The sequence below is a fragment of the Pseudopipra pipra genome, chromosome 2, assembly GCF_036250125.1.
Source record: "Pseudopipra pipra isolate bDixPip1 chromosome 2, bDixPip1.hap1, whole genome shotgun sequence".
Lineage (NCBI taxonomy): Eukaryota > Metazoa > Chordata > Aves > Passeriformes > Pipridae > Pseudopipra > Pseudopipra pipra.
The window spans coordinates 7,770,964-7,793,435 of NC_087550.1; the positions used below are offsets into that span (position 1 = coordinate 7,770,964).

General features: G+C 43.0%; 1 protein-coding gene across 3 annotated transcripts in view; it reads right to left on the reverse strand.

The window, feature by feature from the left end:
* Positions 1 to 22,472, reverse strand: part of GRIK1 (glutamate ionotropic receptor kainate type subunit 1) — a 120,806-nt gene that overhangs the window by 30,717 nt on the left and 67,617 nt on the right. For all 3 annotated transcript variants that reach the window (XR_010427968.1, XM_064643894.1, XM_064643895.1), the window contains exons 3-8: positions 21,424 to 21,681; positions 18,223 to 18,404; positions 11,281 to 11,334; positions 9,473 to 9,646; positions 6,274 to 6,417; positions 1,369 to 1,476 (exon numbers count right to left, since the gene is read on the reverse strand). Coding sequence is in view for 2 of the 3 variants with exons in the window: in XM_064643894.1 (XP_064499964.1) it covers positions 1,369 to 1,476; positions 6,274 to 6,417; positions 9,473 to 9,646; positions 11,281 to 11,334; positions 18,223 to 18,404; positions 21,424 to 21,681 (920 nt within the window). In the remaining variant the exon portion in view is untranslated. The remainder of the gene's footprint in view (positions 1 to 1,368; positions 1,477 to 6,273; positions 6,418 to 9,472; positions 9,647 to 11,280; positions 11,335 to 18,222; positions 18,405 to 21,423; positions 21,682 to 22,472) is intronic.

Here is a 22,472-nt window from a genome sequence, read left to right on the forward strand (position 1 = left end):
CTCTGACTCCCACTTTAAGCACCTCATGCTAAAAGAGGGATGGGGTAATTTCCATCTTTTATAAACAAGCCTAGTTCCAATTTCCATATGTTAGTGAATGACAGCACCCACTTAATCATCTGTATTATTTTCTGTAAGGAGCTAATAACACACTCATCAAAATTTTGAGGCAATAATGCTCAAACATTGCCAGCCCTGAGCATTTTGTGTGAGGCAAAACATCCCCAGCCCTGCACATTAAAACAGTCCTTGCAGCTGATGCCAAAACACATCCAAAATAGTCTAAATTTACCCCTCATGGTGAATCTTAGGTGAATCAGGAAGGACAGCAGCTAAGGACTGATTTTACTGCAGCCTCTACTCAAAGAAGGGAAAAGCAGAGCCCTCAATAAATGAAATAATAATTAACACCCCTCAGTTTTGGTGAAAAAGATGAACCCTGCCAAGATTTTTTTTTACTCTTTGGAATCACAGTGTTTTAAGATGAAATAAGCTCATCCTATCAGAAAAATTCCTGCTTTCAGACTGTTGTCTCTAAACTGCAATATGAGAATCACTACCAAAACCCAAAGGCTGAGTCTGCAGACGCAGCCCAAAGGTTTCTTGCATCACCTGTCTGTGTACAAACCTTCTTCCACACTTTATATAAATGCTTAGAACCCTCGCCAGCAGCCTTGGTATAGAGAGAAATAAACAGAGTGCTTCATTAAAAATGAAAAGAGAGCCTGTCTGGAGAGCTGTGTGGGAGCAATTACAGTTAAAGTCTTAATTAACCCATCAGGAATTATCACTCAGAATCAAGCCAGTGTACACAGAGCTCTGTCTGCAGCTCCAGGAGCTGCTGGTATCACCTGTGTGAGGGGTTTTTGGACACCCACAGCAGTGGAGGGAGCACTGTGGAGCCCATTGAGAGCCCACATCTGCAGGGGAAGGGCAAAAGAACTGATCTAACCTCAAAAACCTGGAGAACCTTCAACATCTCAACTCTTGTTGAGGTTGTTACTCGAGTACCTTCTTTCCTCTCTGCCCTGTGTCACATTTATCTCTATATATCCATATACGTTTCTCTATCTCTGTGTATGAATTGAACACCCCGAGTTGCAGCAGCAAGAACCGAAGATAACTTGCACTTAAAATTATTATTATCTCCATCAGATAAGTGTTGCCAGTCCCAAATTCCTATCCCACACCTCAGAATGCATTGCAAAATAGCAAACGAATCTTAGTAGCTCTGTTTTAACTTTAACTCAAATAATCTTGAGAATAGTGGGGTTTTTACCCCAAGCACAGGAGATTCAAGCTGAGGAGAATGGCCTTGTCAAATCAGCTTTTTGTCATTTTTTTTTTTTTTACAAGACATGTGTTTACCTTTTCTGTTCCTTCCTCCTTGAGGCTGATAATGTCCAGATCAAAATCCTTCCTTAAGCCATCACTTTTGTTGAAGGTTATTCTCCCAGTCAGGCCATCCCACCGTGCCTGTGGGAACACAAAAACGCTCTGCCCTGTAACAATCAGCAGGAACTACTCTGAAGCCACAACAAGTATTGAATGTTAAATTAAGCACAGCATTGAATCACTTCCAAATATCTTTTTAAGCATATGTGGCTTTGTTGCTTTGCTAAACAAAACCACTTTCTTCAACTCCAATATGTTTTGTATTTTACAAGTTTGCCACAGGTTAAATATATAGATTTACATATGTCTAGTACTGTATATAAAAAAAGACAGACTGAATAAAGAGAAAGAGAGCATAAAATATGTATTATTTGTGCCCAAAGACAGGGGGGTTTTGCACTGCATAAGAATTCATTAAGAAATTAAAAGAGGAGTCTGCTCTGTCCAAGCCGTGGGTCTGAACCTTGGAATGTGACAACATAAACCCACCAGCCTCACTTGAGTGATCCTCTTTGCCCCAGCTTGGAATGTTTTCCGTTCTCCAGGAAAAATGGGCAGCAGCTGGCAATCGGTGCTGAGCAGGAGCACCCAGAAGGTCCTTCCTGAAGGAGGGTATTTGCTCATCCCAAACCACCAAAGCTTTCTCAACACTTCAATCTTGTGTGACAGAATCTGCCTCTGCTACTCAGCGCCCAGAAATCCAGATTTTTCCAGGAAGAGATGAGCTTTTGTCATCCTTGCTTCGTCTCTTGGGCATCTTGAGGTCCAATGTCCCCCATCAGTGATGGACTTTCACTGTCCTGGACTTTGCTGAATTGTTTCACTAATCCCTACCCATTTTGCATTCCCCAAGGAAGAAGACACACATTCTCAACTAAGCAAACAAGGTGCATCATTCCTAACAGGAGCACTGCCACTGCCTGTGCTCTCAGGTATTGATGGCATGACAAGGATGGCTTTGAAACCCAACTTCCAGGAAAAGTCCACCCAGTCACAGAGACCTAATAAAAGCTTCGTAGTGTGAGGTACACGTGAGTCCTGCATTCATGTTTGAAGTACAGCGCATGAGTTGCATATGATCCATTTTGGTCCAGGCAGCATTTTGTAAATCAGTGAATTAATTAATTGTTTGAAACACTGGCAGCAGGAGGTGGACTCTGTCCATCACTCTGTACTGCCAGGATAATTCCCTATGCTGGGGAATGCTTCTTCAGGGCAGCAGGATCAACAAGAAGAATTAACTTTCTCCACCTGTTATAATTTTCTGTATCTTGTAATCTTCCCACCCAGCTCGTTTTCCTTTAAAGATCCACCTGTCTCTCATCCAGCCCCCACTTTGTCCCCAGAGCTAGGGCTTATCTATAAAAGAAAGTGTTTGATGGGTTTCCAACTGCAGACAATTTCGATAATCTATTTTTGGGGGCTCCCACATTAGATTAAGTTTCTCAAAGATACAAGGAAAGCTGACAATAAATGATGGTGTTGTTCCTTCACATGTGTCAGCCATATAATTTTAAATTACAGGCTTTTCTACTGCACATCGTTCTTTGCTTCATTTAATTTGTTTGAGACAGAGGACATAAGGAAAGCTGCATCAAAAATCATGAGGCTTCCAGACTGGTGTCTCTCCATCCTTTTAAATCTAAATTCCAGCCCTGAATCTGCAGAGTTTAATCTCGGATGCTGGGCTGTTATTACCACGTCTCAGATAAATCTGGTGCATCTGGAATTCTGTGGAAATACAGCAGGAGTTCAGAACATACTTAAGTAAAATAAGAATGGAAAAGCATAAATGCAACAAACTTGCTGTTTAATAATTCGGGAATACACAAAAATCTCTGCTGTAAACAGCTAAGCACTTGCAGGCTTATTCCTTATTTATTTATTACACTGAAATCATTAAGATAGCAGGAGGGGATACATATGAATGCATTTCATTCCATAATATCTCTTTTCCACTCTGTCTTTTCATTACTCTGACGTGACCCCCACCTCTTATTCAGAGAGATGGAGCATTTTTTAAAATATGATCTTTAGAGATCAATCCCTCCACAGAGGGCAATTTGCTGCTGTGAAAGGCTCCCACTTATCGATTATACATCACACGCTCGGCTTCTCTGCTAACCTGATATGATCTGGAATAAAAAACCAACGTGTTATTTTGGGAAATGGCATCAGGAGCCTCCTTGAGGAAAAAAAAAATAAATAATTTCTGTGGTGAAACGCATCTCACTTTTGAAAGCAGGAATTGGTGCTCCTGCCTCCACACTGAAAAAGCAGGAAGGAAGAGGTGTTACAAGCTGCATAGGTGTATGTTTAAATTTGAAGGTACAGAGAAGGGTATATGGCCTTTGTCTCACTTCAGTCCGCTTAGACCATCAAATGACCCAAATATGATTTAAATTATAAGCAGGAGCCAGGGTATGTTTGTCAGAAGAGTTAAATGTTGAAGGGGGTTTTCAGGCCCTTAATTCTGAGGTACATGCTTCAAATACCGTTTGAATTCTAAACTGAATTTCTGATGTTTATTTTATTGATTTTATTTCTTCTAAACAAAAACGGAAGTTTTGGGTTTGAGCGCGGTGAGTGTAATTGTATTTCTGAACTTCAAGGCCATGATGGGGTCTGTGTGTTCACCATGTCTGGACAGACAGGTGATGTTTCTTTCCTGATCAGAAACAAAAGTCTTCCTTGAGAAACAAAGGGAGGGATGAGCTAGGAACAGTCCATCCCAGGCCTTCTGAATTGTGTGTTAAAATTTCCAAGCTTTTAATAGGAGTCCTAAAGCAGCTGCCTGCTGCATGCAAAGACAGTGAAAAGCATCATTGCTCTGAAATCAGAGGTGTATCCCACCTGCCTGTCAGGGAAATCAGGGATGTGAGGCCTATTAGGGAACGTGTTCAGGCAAACAGAGAAAGCAGCAGTTGCACAATTCTCATTAATTAACAAACTGAAATGAAGCAGAACTTTCTGAACAGTCAGGAACTGTGTGACTGTGTAACCCAGTGATGAGATTTCGTGCTTTCCCACAGGATTTACTGCAATTTTAATGTTTTTGGTGACATGGTAAATGTTACAGGATATAATGGAAGTGCAATCAGAACTTAATCATGTAATTCATCAAAAATAAACTTTGCCAGGGCTGCTTCCCTGACTCCCCCGAGTGTTCCAATGATTCTGCTGCAGTGAGGAAAATATCTCAAAGTGTCCTCCTGAATTCTTAAGTCAGGTCCCTGAGCACTGGACTGAGTACTCCTGTCTTTTCTTTATACTTGCAAAGAGAGAAGCTAACAAAAATCATGGAATGGTTTGGATTGGAAGGGGCCTTAAAGATCATCCAGTCCCACCCCCTGCCATGGGCAGGGACACCTTCCACTAGACCAGCTTGCTCAAAGCCCATCCAGCCTGGCCTTGGACACTTCCAGCTTCTCTGGGCAACCTGTGCCAGGGCCTCCTCACCCTCACAGGGAGGAATTCCTTCCCAATATCCCATCTAACCCTGCCCTCTGGCAGTTTGAAGCCATTTCCCCTTGTCCTGTCACTCCAGGCCCTTGGAAATAGTCTCTCTCCATCTTTCTTGCCTTGGCTCCCTTCAGATCCTGGAAGGCCACAATTAGGTCACTCTGGAGCCTTCTCTTCTCCAGGCTGAACAATCCCAACACTCCCAGCCTTTCCTCCCAACAGAGCTGCTCCATCCCTCTGATCCTCTTGGTGCCTCCCCTGGACTCTCTCCAGCAGCTCCATGTCCTTCCTGTGCTGTTCCCCAGGGCTGGAGGCAGCTCTGCAGGGGGGTCTCACCTGAGGGGGCAGAGGGGCAGAATCCCCCCTCCCCTGCTGCCCAGGCTGTGGGATCAGCCCAGGAAATCTTAAAATTCCTAAAAGTTCTCAAATTCCTAAACCCCTCCAGCCTGGAGTTTCAGTAACTCCCAGTGCTTCCCGTGTAGGTGAATCACCACATCGTACATCGCCCGTGGCAACTCTAAAAACTGTTCTTGGAGAGGTTTGGGGAAGGTGCTGACAGCTCTTCAACATGTTCTGGAGCCACCACATGGCTCGTCTTTCGGTTTGCTCCTGCTGTATTTCTGGATTCAGGTGTTTGCCCTGACGTGCCACCACCACTCACCTTGTTTCTCAGCCCACAGGTCCTGCTGCACCCACACAAGTGCTAATGAATGCAGCTTTGGTAGGAATCGCACTGGCAAGGACTGGGAATGGGGAAAAGTTAAAATGCATGTAGGATGCACCATGTAATTTCCTATTTTCATTTCCACACTCTTCCCCAAAGCAAAGCTTCCATTTGAAATTCATAATAAAACCTGAATTTTTGAAAGAGTGAAGGCATTTCAACTAAAATATGTATTTTTTAGGGCATCTCTGGATCAAGCCAGCTCAGTCATGGATTCTTATAGTGCAGTGCTTCATGAAGCAATTTCCTTCTTGAGAAACACTGGCTGCACTGTTTCCTGGATATTGATTACTGATTAAACAATGTGCAAAACAATTGGAATTACATAGTGAAGCAAGGACAGAGCTCCAGACTCACTTTTCTTTCAATTTCTAGAGTGGCTGTTGTTACTTTTATAAATTATCAACATCCATAACAAACACAAACTGAGCAAAAAACCTTGGAATTATTAAGATGTGTTAGGGATTTTGTCACACCCAGGGTTTAGCAGCTTCTTTTTTGCAAGACCAGATAAAGTCTCCACCAGAATGGAGTCTGTAAATCAACGTTTCTCAGCTAGGAAAGGGAGGAAGAACTTCATATCTGAGCACCAGAAACAAGAGCACAGCATGTGACAAGGAACAGGGAGCAGCCAGAGTGGCAAAGAAGAGAGGAAGGGCGATGCAGGCCATGAGCAGATGGTCTACACTTGCCTCTTTGATCAGGTTCATAAATCTGGGTCCAAAGCGCCAGGGTTTGTGCCGGTGGCACTGCAGGGAGCTCACGGTCAGCTGGGAGGCACGCTGGGAGGCCACCGCCACCATGTACACGGCGTCGTACATCAGAGCTGCGGCAGTCTGCAGGGAGAACAGAGAGGAACTCCTTAGTGTGCATCGTGGGGCCTGGGCCCTGACTGTCCCTGCTGACCTGGACTGCTGTTACGAGAAAGGCCACTATGGGCTCTCCATGGAAACCTGAAACAGTTTATAATAATTTCACAGCATCTTCAGGTGAGTTTTGGGAAGGAAACCACATCAGGCAGCTGCAGGAAGAGAGAGGTCGGTGGGTACAGCACAGAAAGGAGTGCACGGGCAACTCTGTGGCTTGGAGAGGAGTTTTAAGAAGCCCCAGGTCACACAGCCCAGGTGTGTGAGGCCTCCATCACCATTCTTCTCATAGCACTCCTGGGATTGCTTCCTTTACCCCTTGTTTTCCAGGGAAACCAATCCCACCAGGCAGATATCTACTGTCTCTATGTGTCTACTCTCCTCAAGGATCTTGGCTTTTCTATATTGAATGGCCCCACCAAGATCTGGCTTTGGTTGCTCTCCTGTCACATCCCTTGTGCTGTCCTAGGGAGAAGTGAACTGTCCTTTTGAGGTGTCTTTTTTTGGGATTAAGTTGGATTTACATATCTAAATTCTCACTGCAGATGGATACAGCCCTTAGGTACTTAAATATTACCAGATAGATTTATTTACTTTTTGCATCTCTGTTTCTTTTGAGAATGGATTTATTGGTTTAAAAAGCATGACCTCAAACTGAGATCACACACCCTGTCACCCTTTATCACTGGAAAGTTTTAGGAAAGTCTCCCCTTCGCCTGCATTTTGCATAAAGCACAGGGATGCTGAACACATGAAGTGCTTACCTTTCTTGTAAAGCTGATAAATAATTAAGCAGGGGCCTTAAAAAAAAAAAAGTACTAATTCTGCAGATGAGAAACTGGGCTCATTTATAGGAACTAGAAAGCTAATAATTTTATAGTTTTATAGTTTCTTTTCCATGCAATTACTTTGGGAAAATAATACATTTGATTCTTTGTCTGTGTCATTTACCTAAGGAAATTACAACAGCTTCAGTCTTATCAGCATTGGAGGTTTTTGCTGGCAGTCAAATGTATCTGAATTTATGGATTAATCTTAATATACTGCAGATGAGGAATTGCTCTCAATGTGCTAGTCAGGGTCTGCCCAAAATACTGCTCCCACAATTGGAGAAAATTGGGAAATCAGAAAACATTGTGAATGCTGAGTCAAGCAGGAGGAGACAATAACATCTGTTCTCACTGTCAAATGTCTTAAAACAGACAGTTGTTCCAATCACACTCAGTTGGATCCAAAATCCCTCAAAATCAATGGAAATATTCCCATCAACGTCAGCGGAATTCAGAGAGGTTTTTACCTTAGACTGGGCAGGCGTCCTTTCAGGACCAAATTTTACATGATCACTGCAATCCAGTCTGTCTGTGTGTCCCAGGCCTGGAGACTCAGGAAGGAGATTCTTGGCCAAAATTGTCCAGTGTCCTCACTTTGCTCTCCTCTCTGGGACCACTGATGCTTTTACTTGACAACATGGGGCATCCTCCAGTGATTCCATGTTGGCAGCACTGCCAGGATTGGCTGCTTGAAACTTGTGCTTGTGCAACTTACTCCTTATCCTTCCTTCCATGTAGCAACTAGGAAGTTGTACCACCTCCCTTGCCCTTTCATTTCTTGCCTCACTGTTGCTCTGTTTTAGGGTGCAACAGGTCACCTCGTTTTCCGAGGACAGTCACCTTACCCTGGTGTCTGTATTGTCTGTAAGGTGAAAGGGGCTGAGAGTAAGCCCTTGTTTTTCTGACTTTTGTATCCTACTTAAACCACTGCAAAGAAGCCCAAAGATCTCATTAGAACAACTAGGCCTCTGTGTGCAGTTTGGGCATAAAGTGAGACGTGAACTCAGAGCTGTTGTGGTCATGCCCTGCTGACTCCCCACAAGGGGACATCAGGGCAAGGGAGAAATCCTGAATTAACAGATAATCCTGATCTCTTTGCACTGTGCAGCTTGTACAGCCTTATTTTTAAATGAAACAGAGCAGTGTTGCAGCTCTCCATCAAACTGAATAAGCAGAACCTGCTATGAATATTGAAATGATCACAGCCAGCTAGGAAAAAGCTTTCCTTGGTGCTCGTGCTGCTTCAGAGCATCAAGGACACTGAGAGATTATGGAGATGTAAAGCAGAGGATAAGAATCAGAGATACAAAGGAGAGAAGAAGAGTCTGGTGAGAACTTTGTTTTTCTGAGTGTTCCAGTTGGGTAATTTGTTGTGAATTCCCAGCAGGCATTCCCAGGGACAGCTTTCTCCCCTGCCTTGCAGAGAGTGAGCACAATGTCACTGCCCAAACAAGCAGCAATGTTTGAAAATGCTAGAGATAACAGACATAATGCATTTTTCTTCAGGATGTTAAGATATTTGAAATTTTTCCCTGCAATCATCTGCAATAAAGTCTATTTCCTATCACTTGGAAATGCCCTCAGAACAGGAGATATGTCATCTTATACTGCAAAAAAATGGCAACCCTTCACCCTGCAAAATTGAATGGAGTAATGTTGTCTACATACTTGTTCCTATTCTTCCCTTGACTTCTTGGGGGAGTACTAGGGAGGAAATCCTAATTTCCTGGCGTGATGACACCTTTTATCTCTCTTTAAATTATGTCTTAAAAGCCAGATTTCTGTAGAAATGGAAATTAAGAGAAAGGGCACTTTACCCATTTCAAAATGCTATTCCCTGCCCACACACACAATACCTTTCCCCGCAGGTTACAAACCTACCCCTGCTCTGAAAGTTCCTCTTTCCTGTTATTTTCCTCACTCCACACAGAATATAATCAGAGGAATGAAGCACCATTTTTGCCTTTGAGAGCAATCAGATGAATGATCTCAGCTGGGCAGCACTGTGACAGAGAATTGTCACTCAGTTCTAGAGGGGTTTGTCACAGAGGTGAGCACAACATTTGCTGAGGGGGCAAATGCACTTGTGTCGAAACCAGCGAAAGGAATTCTGGCTTGGGGATGACATTGCAGGGTTGGGATCAGCCCACATGTGCTGGGACAGATGCCCTGTGACACTGTGGTGGCTCACTTACTGTCATCATGCCATCGAGGAGCCCAGTCTCAGGTTTGGGGGGTGCCTGCAGCCGCTCCATCGACCATTTCTCCACGACGGACGACACGTGGGGGTTGTCGATGTTGAGGAGCCGAAAGCCCGTCATGTTCACCCCGCTGTACCTGTAGGGCTCCAGGTCTAGTGCAAAGAGGTCCTAAAAAAACCAAATTCAACCATATCTAGCATTTTTAAAGCAAGATAGCACCACTAAGCCCAGTTTGTGTTTGATTTTCAATCTAAAGCCCAAGTATTTTTCTTTTTCCCCTGTGAACACCCTCAAAGTCTACTCATGACCACTTCAGTTTTAAGCCTGACTAAACCAAAGCTGTGTGAAAATGGATGACAAACCACACATCTGCTTTTTGGAATGACAAAAATCAGTTCCCCACAACAACACTGTTCTGTGACCAACCTGTATCTAATTCTAATGTATGGGTGTCCCAAGAAACCAGATTTAGCATTTTTAAAGCAAAAGGTTCACTAGGCCCAAACTGTATTTGATTTTCAATCTAAAGCCCAAGTGCTGCCTTTTTTTCCCCCTGTGGTTTTCCCCTCTGACTGCCCTCCAAGCCTACTCATGACCACTTCATGACTAAACCAAAGCTGTGTGAAAATGGATGACAAACCACACATCTGCTTTTTGGAAGAAAAAAAATCAGCTCCCCCAAACAACACCGTATTTCAACCAACCTGCACAGCACCATCTAATTCTGACTTATAGCTCTGACAACCCAACACGAGGAATTAGCTGGCCAATGTCAAGCTTATTTCTCAGCTCGGGGAAGGAAAATTCCAAGAGATGTCGAGAGCAATACACTTTTGCTAATTATGAATCCCATTTTTCTCCTGCCTTGGTGACTTGCTGCCAGGATGTCTGATGGATATATCAGCCATCAAAACAAACCATTTACAGGAGAAGATACCACCAGCACTGCTTAGTGCTTGTTCTGATATATGCTCTGTACTATCTTCTACATATTGTTGGTGGTGGTTACTATTTTATGGTAGATTCCTGTATTGTTTATTGTATAAAATTTTAAGTTCCACAGTAAATCCTAAATTTTCACATTTTTCTTGGTGCTAAAATGGCCTCAAAGAAAACTACTTTGAGTTCCCAACAGCCAGAGCATCTCTTCTGACTAATACACTGACTGTCGGATTCAAAACTTTTTTTCACTTCCACATAAAATTTTATTTGGAAAGGAAATAAAGAATAAACAGAGGATTATATAGGCTGATATAATCCAGCCCTCTAGGACTGTTCAAGCAATATCAGTTCTTTGCTGTCTCTCTAGTCTACAATGCAAGTGAACCTTAAGCATAAATTGAGTTATATTTATATGTACTATGTAAGTCAAAATATAGGAAAAATGTGCTGAAATAAGTATTTATGGATTTATAGGTTTACTTTTACTTGAAAATTCCTGAGTGATTTTATATATTTGTGATTTTGTGTTTTGATAAGCAAATTAAACATTTTATTGATGACCTCAACTCTATTGCAAAGCCATTGATTCGTTATTTTATTTCACTCTGATCCACCTGTACTGATGGTTCCTCCTTAATCTCAATACTGCAATTAATTTTCACTGTATTAAAGTGTTAACCAGCCCCACAGATATGGCCAAACAAAATTGTGGGTCCTGATATTAATAAGAAGTGTTAGAACTCGTTCTCCAGGAATTTCCTTGAATAATGGCAACAAAGAGCTCCTAGAAAAAGGGGGAATTTTTAGTTGTCTTTTCTGCAACAGGGAAAATTAACCCCCAAATCTTTAATGTTTCTTACCAGTGTTGTAAAAAAGTAGTGGTAGTATTCTGTCATCATTCCCATGGAGAGGATCTGTTGGAAGAGATTGAAAGGTGAATGTACTTTACTCTGAAATATTCCACTGCCTTTTGAAAAGTAAGAGTTAATCTGGAACAACACATCCCAGGTCAGGAAAACTTGATTACAACAATATTTTTCTTCAGGAGCCAAAAAATATCGTGTTGTATTTAAATTGTGTTTTTATCACCTCTGCTCAGGAAAGAGATTAAAGATTGCAAAGCTTCTAGGACAAGAAAAATTACTAGAGATAACGAGAAGCTGATTTTTTAAAAGTGAAATTCTTTAGTCTGCAGTTTAGAAGTGTTAAGAAGGAATTTACTAGCAGACAACACAATTTGTAAGGAAAAGTGCTTAGGTGCAGGTTTTGTATTCTGGGATTTTGTGAAGAGAGGGAGGAATTATGAGCTGGGAAACTACTGAGGAATTCATTATCATGACAGTAACACAGACAAAGGTTAACTCTTATTCAGTCTTGATCACTGTAATATAATTGCTATTAATACTATTTTAGGACATTTTTAGCAGTACCTGAATAGCTGTTTGAAAGACAGAGGAAAATAGTGTGATTTGGCTCACCAAAATTCTCTTTCATGGCAAAAGCCTCCAAAAATCAGTTGAGTGATTTTGTATGGTATTTCCTCACATCAAAAAAACAAAATTAAAAAAAAAAAAAAAAAAGAAAAAGGAAGAAAGAAAGAACCCAAACTTTCTAAGCTGCAGTAGATAATAAAAACAGCTCTGTGTTCATCTTAAACAACCAATCAATTTTCAGCCACTAAAAGTCAAGCCAGAAGGCAAGTATTTTATTGAAATGCTCCACTGAATTTACACATCAAAATTGCCTCTTTTATTTCTTATTTTATTAATCTTCTTCTATTCTGTTTCTTAGAGTTATCATCTGTAGAAAGGAGCAATGTAGCAACCCGGGGGGCAGATGTTCCTGCCCTATTTACGCACAGATAACAAAATGTGGGAGCATCCACAGAAACTTCTGTGTGCTGTGCTTCCCAGCTGACCTGGCTGGACTCAGTTCCACTCCCTGGAGCCATTGGATTTCTGTGTCTGTGGGAAGGAGGTGCCAATTGGGTGGGATTTTTATGATCTTTGAGCTGAAACCATATTGAAATAGCCCAATTGCTTCATACGGGGCATAGAACAGCTGCCGGGTTAAACAAACGTAGTCTGAGCCCAGGTGATCCTCTCTTAGGCCTAAATTTATTTGGTTTGCAGTTGGTCCATGGTGGTGCATTAGTATGAAGGCAAGTTCTTACTAATCAGTGTAAATGGGAGGATAAAAATGCTCAGATTTCAATTGTTGATTCCTCCTGGCTTTGATTCCACCTTGAAACAGGAGAGCTGACAAGCCATTGCACTTCTGTTATCAGAAGGTATAAACAGTCTGCCTGCATAGCAATAGCAAAACAATGGAAAAGCAGGACAATGCTACTCCACAGAGTGCCTTAAAATACAAACTGACATCTAGCAGACATACATTTACTGCAATGATTGGAAAGTGTGTGGCCTGGATGTTTGGGAAGCACTGCTACTTGATCCAAGTGAGCCCAACTGCTGCTTTCCTCTCAAATGCAAGGGTTGTAGCCTGAGAGGAGTGTTCACCTCCTGAACACATCTTTGATGAGCACTTTTTATGAGAATATTGATTGCCAAGTAATGCCCTATAAACAGAGCTGGCAGGACACACACACAGCTGGGAATAATAATGATTTCAAAAGTCGTGCTACAGGACTGTCCTTTTAAACAAAACAGAAAACCAAACCAAACCAACAAAACTTCACAAAGCCCCCACAAACAAACAAAATTCCCAAACAAATAGAAACAAAGCCCCTGAAAGCTAAGGCCACTTCATGGAAAAAGTGAGATTCACCTGCTCTAATCAAGACACAGGTTCCCAATGGCAATTGCTGGAAGGAATTGCCAAGGACACTGCACCCAAAAGCTCCAGGAAAGATGCTCGTTGAAATTCTTCCAAATAAAGTGTTGCAGCAGCCCAGGAAAGCTTAATCAACATGTCACTTTTGTATTTTCTCTATTAACAGTGACTCAATTAAGATCTGAAGATACAGACAGCTGGAAGGGTAAGTGGCACACACACCTTAATAATGTCCTTGTCTGCTCAAGGAGTAAGAGTTGATGTTGGATCTGTCCCTGACCTGCCACTGAGCTCTGCCTTGGGGACAAGAACAGGCTTAACTACTTGTCCTCCCCCGTATCAGCCATTAAGGATGATTATTAGTTAACAGTTATTTAGCACTTAGACATGCCTGTGATATCTGAGTTAGATCTGTAGATTGACCTAAATAGGGTGCTTTTTATTCATGAATCAGAAAGACTTTCAACAATAATTTATGTACACTTAAGGGCAATATGGTCACTAAATAAAATTCCCAATGAACAACTATTTAGTGCTCAGGAGATGAAAACAAGTTAAAGCAAAAGCAAGAGGGATGCTGAGAGTAATGCTGGACGTCCCAAAACATTAGTTACTCCCAAGCCTTAATTACTTGGATGCTCCTGTTAGTGTAAATAGAAGAGTTTTGAGGGCTCCTCTTCTGCTGTGTGTTTGCAACACAGCAGATCCAGGGAAAGCAGCTTCTAGGAACTCCCAGGAGTGACATATTAAGAAAAGCCAGTTAGGAGCAAAGATAGAATTCAGGTTGGGACATCTCTGAAGCCCCTTGCAAAGCAGCTGCACGGGAACTTCCCACAGAGCAAGTGACCTCCCCACCAGATAAAATGGGCCCAGCAGCCCAGAAGAGGGAAGGCAAGGCAGCATATGTGTATTTATAGCTGCCCACAGGAAACTGGAATGAGATTTCATTACACATTCCTATTTAAATAACTTTGCCTGTAATTTTGTAGCCAATTATGCCCCTAATACAAATGTCCCATTTAAACAATAATAGCTTTTACTTACTGTGGAACTCAGATGAGTCTAAACTAGTGAGATCAGCCTAAAATATTCTCCTTGTAGGACTCCTACCAATCTTACCCCGTATAAAATTTGTTCTTCAGCCAAACTCAGATATGGTTGGACAATAAATAATAACAATAAAAGATAAAGAGACTTCTATCTCTAATCACCCATTTCAGATCAGAAGTCTGGGCCTTGTCTTTTGCTTTTAGCTGTGGGTCATGAACAACAGTGTGTCAATGGTCAGATTATATATGGCAGGCTGAGAGAAGCTAGATAAAAATATTCTCTCTTATGTCTGAAAATCTCTTTTGGGTGCCCTGTTCCTGGCTTGGATCATATCCCAGCTCCAACTTGATTTATTCAACTTGTTAAAAAATCCCTACCTTATTTAGAGCTATTGTCAATCTTCCTTCAAGGGGGGATGGAACTGGAATGGTGGGGAAGGGTATTGGTGGGAACTGCATCAAATGCTTTGCTTTCTTTCACTCTGCATTTTCCTCACTCATGCTATTATTTAATTCTGTGGCCATTAAATGAATGCATTTCATTACCCAATTAATTAGCCCTACCACTCTTTTCTAAGATCAGCAAGACACACCATAATGAATAAAAGCCCCTCTACCTCCTCACCTCCCAGGTGTCCCAAAGCTGAAGATTTATATTCTCACATTTATTATATTCTCACATTTATTACTGTACCAGCAAAGCACAACATGGTGACACTTAGTTTTTGTACTTCTGCAGGAACTGAATTAATTATTTTTTTTTCCTTGTCTGTCACATAGTGGAAGTGAACACAGAAATCTTTACAGAATGCTCTCTGGTGTCCTAACCCTGATTAAACATACAGCACACTTCCTAGAATTTATTTTAGAGGTGTGAAGAAAGGAGTAGGTAATTTAAGGTTAGCAGGAACATAATTTCTGTTCCTGCAGTAAAGTCTATGTCAAGTCTTGGTGTGTTAGAACAGACGGAAGGTTAACCATTAAAACTTAACCTCTTCAGCTGAGTTCCTTGAACAAAAAGGCAATATCACACTAAATACAGCATGTGCAGGATATACTGGAAGATTTGTGCATAAAACAGATTGCAATTTGCAACAGCTAGGTTTAATTTACTCAGGGACTGTTTATCTAATCTAGACAAAGCACCAAACTTCTGTCCACCAAATATTTCAGGTAAATGTCATAACCAGCAAATTTTTCCATAAGGAAGTGTTTCCATCTTCCATGTGTAAGGGACTCAGTCCTGCTGGCTTTAGGCAAGTTTGGAGGGTGCCTTATCATCTCACACTCTTTCAGATATATCTAGTTTAAGCTTGGAAAGGAGAGATATGTGGGGCACCCTTGGAGCGGAGCGGGACAGTCAGTGCTAAAGTCACACAGGGAGGTTCCTACAGAGCTTAAGCAGATCCTGAATGGCACTTTGGTAATCCCAGTTTTACCCTAAGAAACCACAGCTGCTCTCAGCTGCTGCTTCTGGCTTCTAATTCTCTGCTAGATCTCTCTCCTTGTCACATGATATTTCAGTCTTCACAAGCTTTAAAGCTCCACCAGCCAAGGTGTTCAAGATGATGGGAGTGACAGACCTGGGGCAACTTCTTTCATCAGCTCTGCTGGTGTGGGATGTCTGGTTTGAAAAACCCTGAGGTTACAGACCCTGACCCTTGTGAAGTAATACAGAGAGAAAATTCAAAGTGACTATTGGAAAAGGCAGCAATTAATAATCCCAGTTTCCTCTTGCTCCTTCCAGATCTGGGTGAGGAGAGGGCCAGGCCTCATTAAGATGATCAGGGACTCTGCAGCATGTCAGAGAGAAGGGGAAATGTGTGAGTTTAGGGAATAGGTTGTTCAGCTCTGTGCAGGCTTTGTATTTTGTTTCAATTAGGTTATTGATTCTGCCTGCTCTTGTTGTGCACAAGCTCAATGGTGTTTTAGCTGAAGCTATAAATAAGCAAAAGTTGGTCTCGTTTAAGAAAGGAAATCTGTCTTTTGAGCTGTTCTGTAAACCAAAGGCTGAAGGAGGCAAGTGGAGGAGTCACCTCCCCTGGTTCCACAGCCCAGTCATGTGGCTGGGTCAGGGAGCTTCCTAGGATGACTCTTTCAGCACATAATTAATTCTGTGCTAACACTTCTGCTCCCAGGAGGAGCTTTTGGCCACCCCTTGCCCTGCTGCCCCCTGAGCGCTCACACAAGCAGCCCCTGCTCGCGTGGGTTACAAAACATCTACTGCTTTATTTAAATACAGAGAGAAGACAAGCAATTGTTGCTTAGGTGACTCTGATTCCTACCCCTGTTAGAAATCTTTTATAATTTAACAACAATATGTATTTTTCCAATTTTTACATATTGAATCATTTGCAAAGTCAAAAATATTCTCTACTAATATCACCGAGTTTTCTTAACATAATTTCTCTTCCACATCTTGCTTTCATTCGGGGTAAAATTCTGCAGGGGTTTGTGCGTGCAGGGAAGAGAATGTGAACCAGGGCATTTCATGTAACCTCCAATCAGGTGAGTCCCCCATGAATTCAGAGCCCTCCACCCTGCACATTTCACAGCTGCCTTTGGCAGTGAGGAGCCTCCATCCCTGAGTTATTGCTGCCGGCACCTTACTCAGCCACAGAACTGTCTCATAGAAAAGCCATTTTCCCTTTCTTTCTAGCCTATATTTATGTTGTTTCCTTTCCCTCAGCTCTGATCCACAGGTGCACCTCTCTTAATTCTCCTGTTTTCTCCCACACTGTCATTCCCTATCCTTCTCTGAGATTTTAAGGCACTGCGGAGCATTATCTGTGTCTGCAGCCTGTCAGTTGTCTCCCTGATCCATATCCCACACAAACCCTTCTGCTGCTTGCCCTGTTTAAGTGCATCTTTTAACACTCCCTCCTCTTCCTTTGACACTCAGATTTTGTTTTTTGGGGTTTTCTTCCATACTCTGTTTGGCATATTTGAAGCTTTGTGCCTCCTGCAGTGTTGCCAGACATCTGTACTTTCTTCTTGCAGGTACTTGAAAATCCATGTTGTGTTTAACTCTTCCCCAGAAATCTCCTTTTGGAGCAGCTTGTCATGTTTTAATGCTTTTGGACAGCCCTGCAGGGAGCAAAGTGAGGGGAGAGCAGCTCCTGTCTAGCTCCTGACCTCCCCTTGCTTTTCCCTCACATTCCCAATGTCTTGCCTGCATCTGGCCCTGCTGTAGCTTGAATAAATAACTTGCACTTAGAAAATCCTAAAATTTAGTACAGGCCAGCTTCCTTACAGCAGTAAATCTACCCTACAAGCTCACAGGAACTTGTGCTGCTCTGTGTTGCATCTGATTTAGGACATCATCCTGCAAGTCTGTATTCTCAGGACCAAGCTCCTCCAGCCTAGAGGGGAAGGTTTTAGGCTCCACAGACTAAGTTGTCTTACTAACTTTGACACAGAAAGCTACTCTGAATAGCTTAAATATTTCAGTGAAACATTCTGGGGTGGAAGGAGAAAGGAACCTTTGTGGGACACAGGGATGTGAATGCAGATTTAGGTTTGCCTGCAGTGAGTTAATGCCCTGTTGTTCCTGTAGTCAGCACTGAGAATGACCTGAAACCTCCACAGAAGCGACAGCTCAGCACTCCAAGATGGGCCCTTCCAGGTTTGTTTTCTTTTTTATGGGAAAGAAATAAAAACTCTATTGATTAAACCAGGGCAAGCTAAAATAAATGTAATGATCTTCCTAGTCAAGCAGAGACTGAAGTATTAAAACAAAATGCACGCTTCCTTTTGTGGGATAGTGATGGGCTTCTCTTTGGATGTCATTCCTGCTGCCTGTCCTTATGGCTCTGGGAAGCCTTGTGGCTGCAACAGTTTCTGTCCCTGCCTTTGGCCTAACTGGGAGTGCATTCAGTTTTAGTGTATCCCAGCAAATGAAAGCTGACAACTTTTGGGATACAAGATCCCTGCTGTGCTTTGCCACCCCCTTCCCGTTACCTGCTTGAGGATTTCTGCGGCCGTTTCGTGGGAGCAATCAAATATCACATAGAATTCCTTGCCCTTCTTCATCTCCTTGAGCAAAGGCCTGGCATCCTTGTTCCCAGAGGGCAGCTGGCGGATTTTGATTTTAATGTTGTACCTGGAAGGGGCTTTGATGAGCTCCTGCAGGCGAATTAGACCTGGAAAACGATAGGCAATTATACAACTCACCCTCCTGTGCCACGAGGATTGATTGCCACTGAAACAGGGTCTCTTACCAGTTCCCAACATATTTCACATTCCCTAAGGATAATTGTTAGCTCCCTATTTGCCAGCCTCCTACTAACATTATTAAATCTTTTCATTTTCATGTTTGTACTTGGCTCAACATCTGAATATTTTGAAAGGTATTTCTAACTGCTTGACCACAGGATGTGTTTGCATTGATGTAATACCATAAAAACATACTGTAATATGTTTAAATTTATATAGTTCATTGCAAAAAGCACATAAGGCTTCTTCCTTGGCAGCCAATTATTATTCCAACACCAACCAACAAGAATATAGAAATAAAGAAACTTCCTTCCAACTCTCCTGCCTAATGTAAGGTCACTCAGGAAGTGTGAGACCTTATAAAGGACCAAAATATTTTGAGATCCAGCTTTACATCTGTAAACACATCTGTAAAGAACATGATTTCTTAGATTCTCTCTTCAGCTGGCACAGGTTTACCTCCCTTATTTGAAGTCAGTGGAGCTCAAGCAGTTGAAGACTTGTCCAAGTGTTTAAACACAGTGCAATTCCACCAGCTAATTCAGCACTCCTACATAATTTGTACTGCCTCCAAAACCTAAGGAAGACAGTTAAGAGCTCTTTGAGGTGTGTGATTACAGCCTCTTTCTCATTATCCATGAATGCAATTTACCCACAAAAAACCCCATGATCTCCCGCCGAGCGAAAGCAAAAGGCTGCCTTAAAAATATGTGTGAGGAGAGAGGGAGGGGGGGAATACAGGCAAGAAGCACTTCTTGAACAAAAATCAAACAAATTATTAAAATGAAAAAACTCTTGGCTCTCCTGCTGGGAGTGGGTATATTTGTCCTGGGTTGAATGGTCCAGTGGTATGGATAAGGCAAGACAAAACATCCCTGTTTCTTCTGGGGTTACTGAGGGTTCGCTGCACTGAGGACTGTTGGCTTTCACTCGAGTACTGGCAGAGTGCTTAGAAAAAACTAGTCTTTCCCTCTGCCTGCAATGCTGGGCCTGTTCTTTGCAAGTTTTCAAGTATCAACAATCAATATAGAATATTAAGCATTATGAGCATTCAAATGTAAATTGCTGCTGGGGGATCGGAGCCTGGCCGGGAGCCAGGCTGGGGGACTATGGGACAATGTGAGCTCATTATTATGAGAATGGGGCACATGCTTCCAACATTGACTAACAAGGAGGGGAGTTTGTGAAATCTGGCTGTAAAGCTGCAACTTGGTTGTACCAAGGGTTCAGCTGCAGTGTCTTGGCCACTATAATCAATGGCAGCTCCAAGAGGGAAAGCTGAGATTTGGGAGGAAGAGTCCAGAAATTTGCCTCTTATCCACAGCCTCAGACTGAGTACTGTTGTTTCCCTTTCCAGCAGCTAAAAGTACTTATGTGCAAGAGTGGTGAAGGGCAAAAGAAAAGGATTTGCCAACCCACCTCTACCTTCTTTTAGGGGAAAGAAATTACTGCGTGCCTTAAAATATCTACCTTGGTCACATCAGATTTGGACCTTGCACTTCCCAGCCCTTCCCACTGGCACATGAAGATAAAGCCCAGGAATGGTGTACTGAAGGAATCAAAGTGGCAGTGAAGAGAAGTGCAGTTATTTTTCTGGAGGACAAAGCAAAAGCCTGAATTAGCTGACTGCCAGATAATTAACAGCACAGGGGAACAACCTTCCTCTTCCTCCTGCTCAGCAAATCCAAACCCTTGGATATGATACCACCAAGCATTGACTTGGGACAGATTTTAAATGTGAAGTGCTCAGACTGGCTCCAGGTGGGAGTGAGGAAGGTCTGGGTAAGTGCAGTGCTTGGGGGACTCACCATTGAGAGGAAAGGTTCAGTTTAGGGCTTTGAAGCAAAATCAGTAAGGATGGAAACCTTCATTAACTTTCTTGGCCTACAGTAGTCTCTGAGATTAAAAAATAGGCTAATATGTTTTTCCTTCTTGTAGTGTAACAATGAGAAATAAAAAGAGCTTAAGTGGCATCACTATAACCCAAATCCAAAGACTATTTATATTGATCAAAGCTGACCTGTTTACTTTCCTGACTCCAAGTTAATAAGATGATTGATGACTAATTTACTTTGTAAATACCTCTGCAAATGAAGTCTCTTTAATATCAGTCATTTTTGTAACTGAACACGTACACAGCACTTAGTGTTTTGGAATGCTAATTTGGTAATGGGGTGGGCTGAAAAAGGCCTGTCCTTGTTCCTGTTTTGTCTGGGATATTTATGTAGGAGCTACTGCAGAATGTCCAGCAGAGGCCACGAAGATGATGAGGGGTCTGGAGCACCTTACTTATGAGGAGAGACTCCAGGAGCTGGGCCTGCTTAGTCTGGTGAAGAGAAGACTAAGAGGGGGTCTCATCAGCCCACACAAATATCTCCAGGGGCTGTCAGAGGATGGTGCCAGGCTCTTCAGTGGTGCCAGTGACAGGACAAGGAGCAATGGCCATAAACTGAAACACAACAAGTTCCACCTCACCATGAGGAAGAACTTCTTTCCATGGAGGGTGGCAGAGCACAGGAACAGCTGCCAGGGGAGGGTGTGGAGTCTCCCTGTCTGGAGACATTCCAAACCCACCTGGATGAGTTCCTGTGTCACCTGCTCCAGGTGACCCTGCCTTGGCAGGGGGGTTGGACTGGGTGATCTCTTCCAACCCCAGCTATTCTGGAATTCTGGGATTATGTGATTAGCTTGAAGCTGTGTTATCAGTTCCACAAATAGGAAGCAAAATGGGATTGAATATTCAGAATCCAGGGGCTGCCTCCTGCTGACGCCTTAAAGTCTGGTGGAGTGAACAGCTTTCCAAAATCCACAGCAGCAGCAGGACAGCTGCACCTCACAGGAGGTTTTTCTTCTGTGTTCTGACAAACTGAACTATCACAGGCACTCTCTCCCACAGAATTCCATGTATGTACTTAAATAGAAGCCCACGACCTGCAGTGCACCAACCTGTGCTGTCTTCATACACCACTGTCACTATCTTCCAGTTGTAGTACAGCACGAGGTCCAAGACTGCCCTGCTGATGGCTGTGTAGTCCGGGTAGAGGTTGATGTAAAACGCATCCTTGTTGTCCACCGTGGGGTGCTTCCATCGGGTCTGGATGTGCGGGACCTCCAGGGCGTTGCAGATGGACTGCACGGCGCTGACGGAGGAGCTGTGGGAGGGCCCGAACAGGGCCGCCACCCCCAGAGCCAGCTGGTCACACGCTGAGGGCAGAGCAGGGGCACAGAAGGTGTTGGTTGGCAAAAACAAGGAGCTTGTGTGATGCTTACTGAGATCTTTTATCCTCCACCCATCCCCATCATTTCACAGTGAGAGCAGGTCACTGTGTGGCTCCCAGACCCACCGAGAATGGTTCCTAAAGCATTTAGAGGTTATTTAGAGGGTAAGGTTATTTAGAGGAGCGGCTGAGGGAGCTGGGGGGGCTCAGCCTGGAGAAAAGGAGGCTCAGGGAGGACCTTCTGGCTCTGGAACTCCCTGACAGGAGGGGGGAACCGGGGGGAGTCGGGCTCTGCTCCCAGGGAACAAGGGACAGGAGGAGAAGAATCAGCCTCACGCTGCACCAGAGGAGGTTCAGGTTGGACATCAGAACGAATTCCTTCATGGAAAGGGGTTTTAAACATTGGAAAGGACTGCCCAGGCAGGTGGTGGAGTCCCCATCCCTGGAGGTGTCCAAGGAAGGACTGGACGTGGCACTCAGTGCTCTGGACTGGGGGACAAATTGGGGATCAGGCACCAGGTGGACTTGATGGGCTGGGAAGACTTTTCCAACCAAAACGATTCTGTGGTTCTGAAAACAGCTTTACTGATTATTATTATTATTATTATTATTATTATTATTATTATTATTATTATTATATCCTAAAACTTACTCGCTACAAATCAAAACTCAAACAACTTCCCTGCTTATGGCCTTCAGATAGCATTTTAATTTCCGAATTTCTAATTTTGATTTCTAAATCGCCTTTCTCAGAATGGCCATATCCTGGAGAAACCA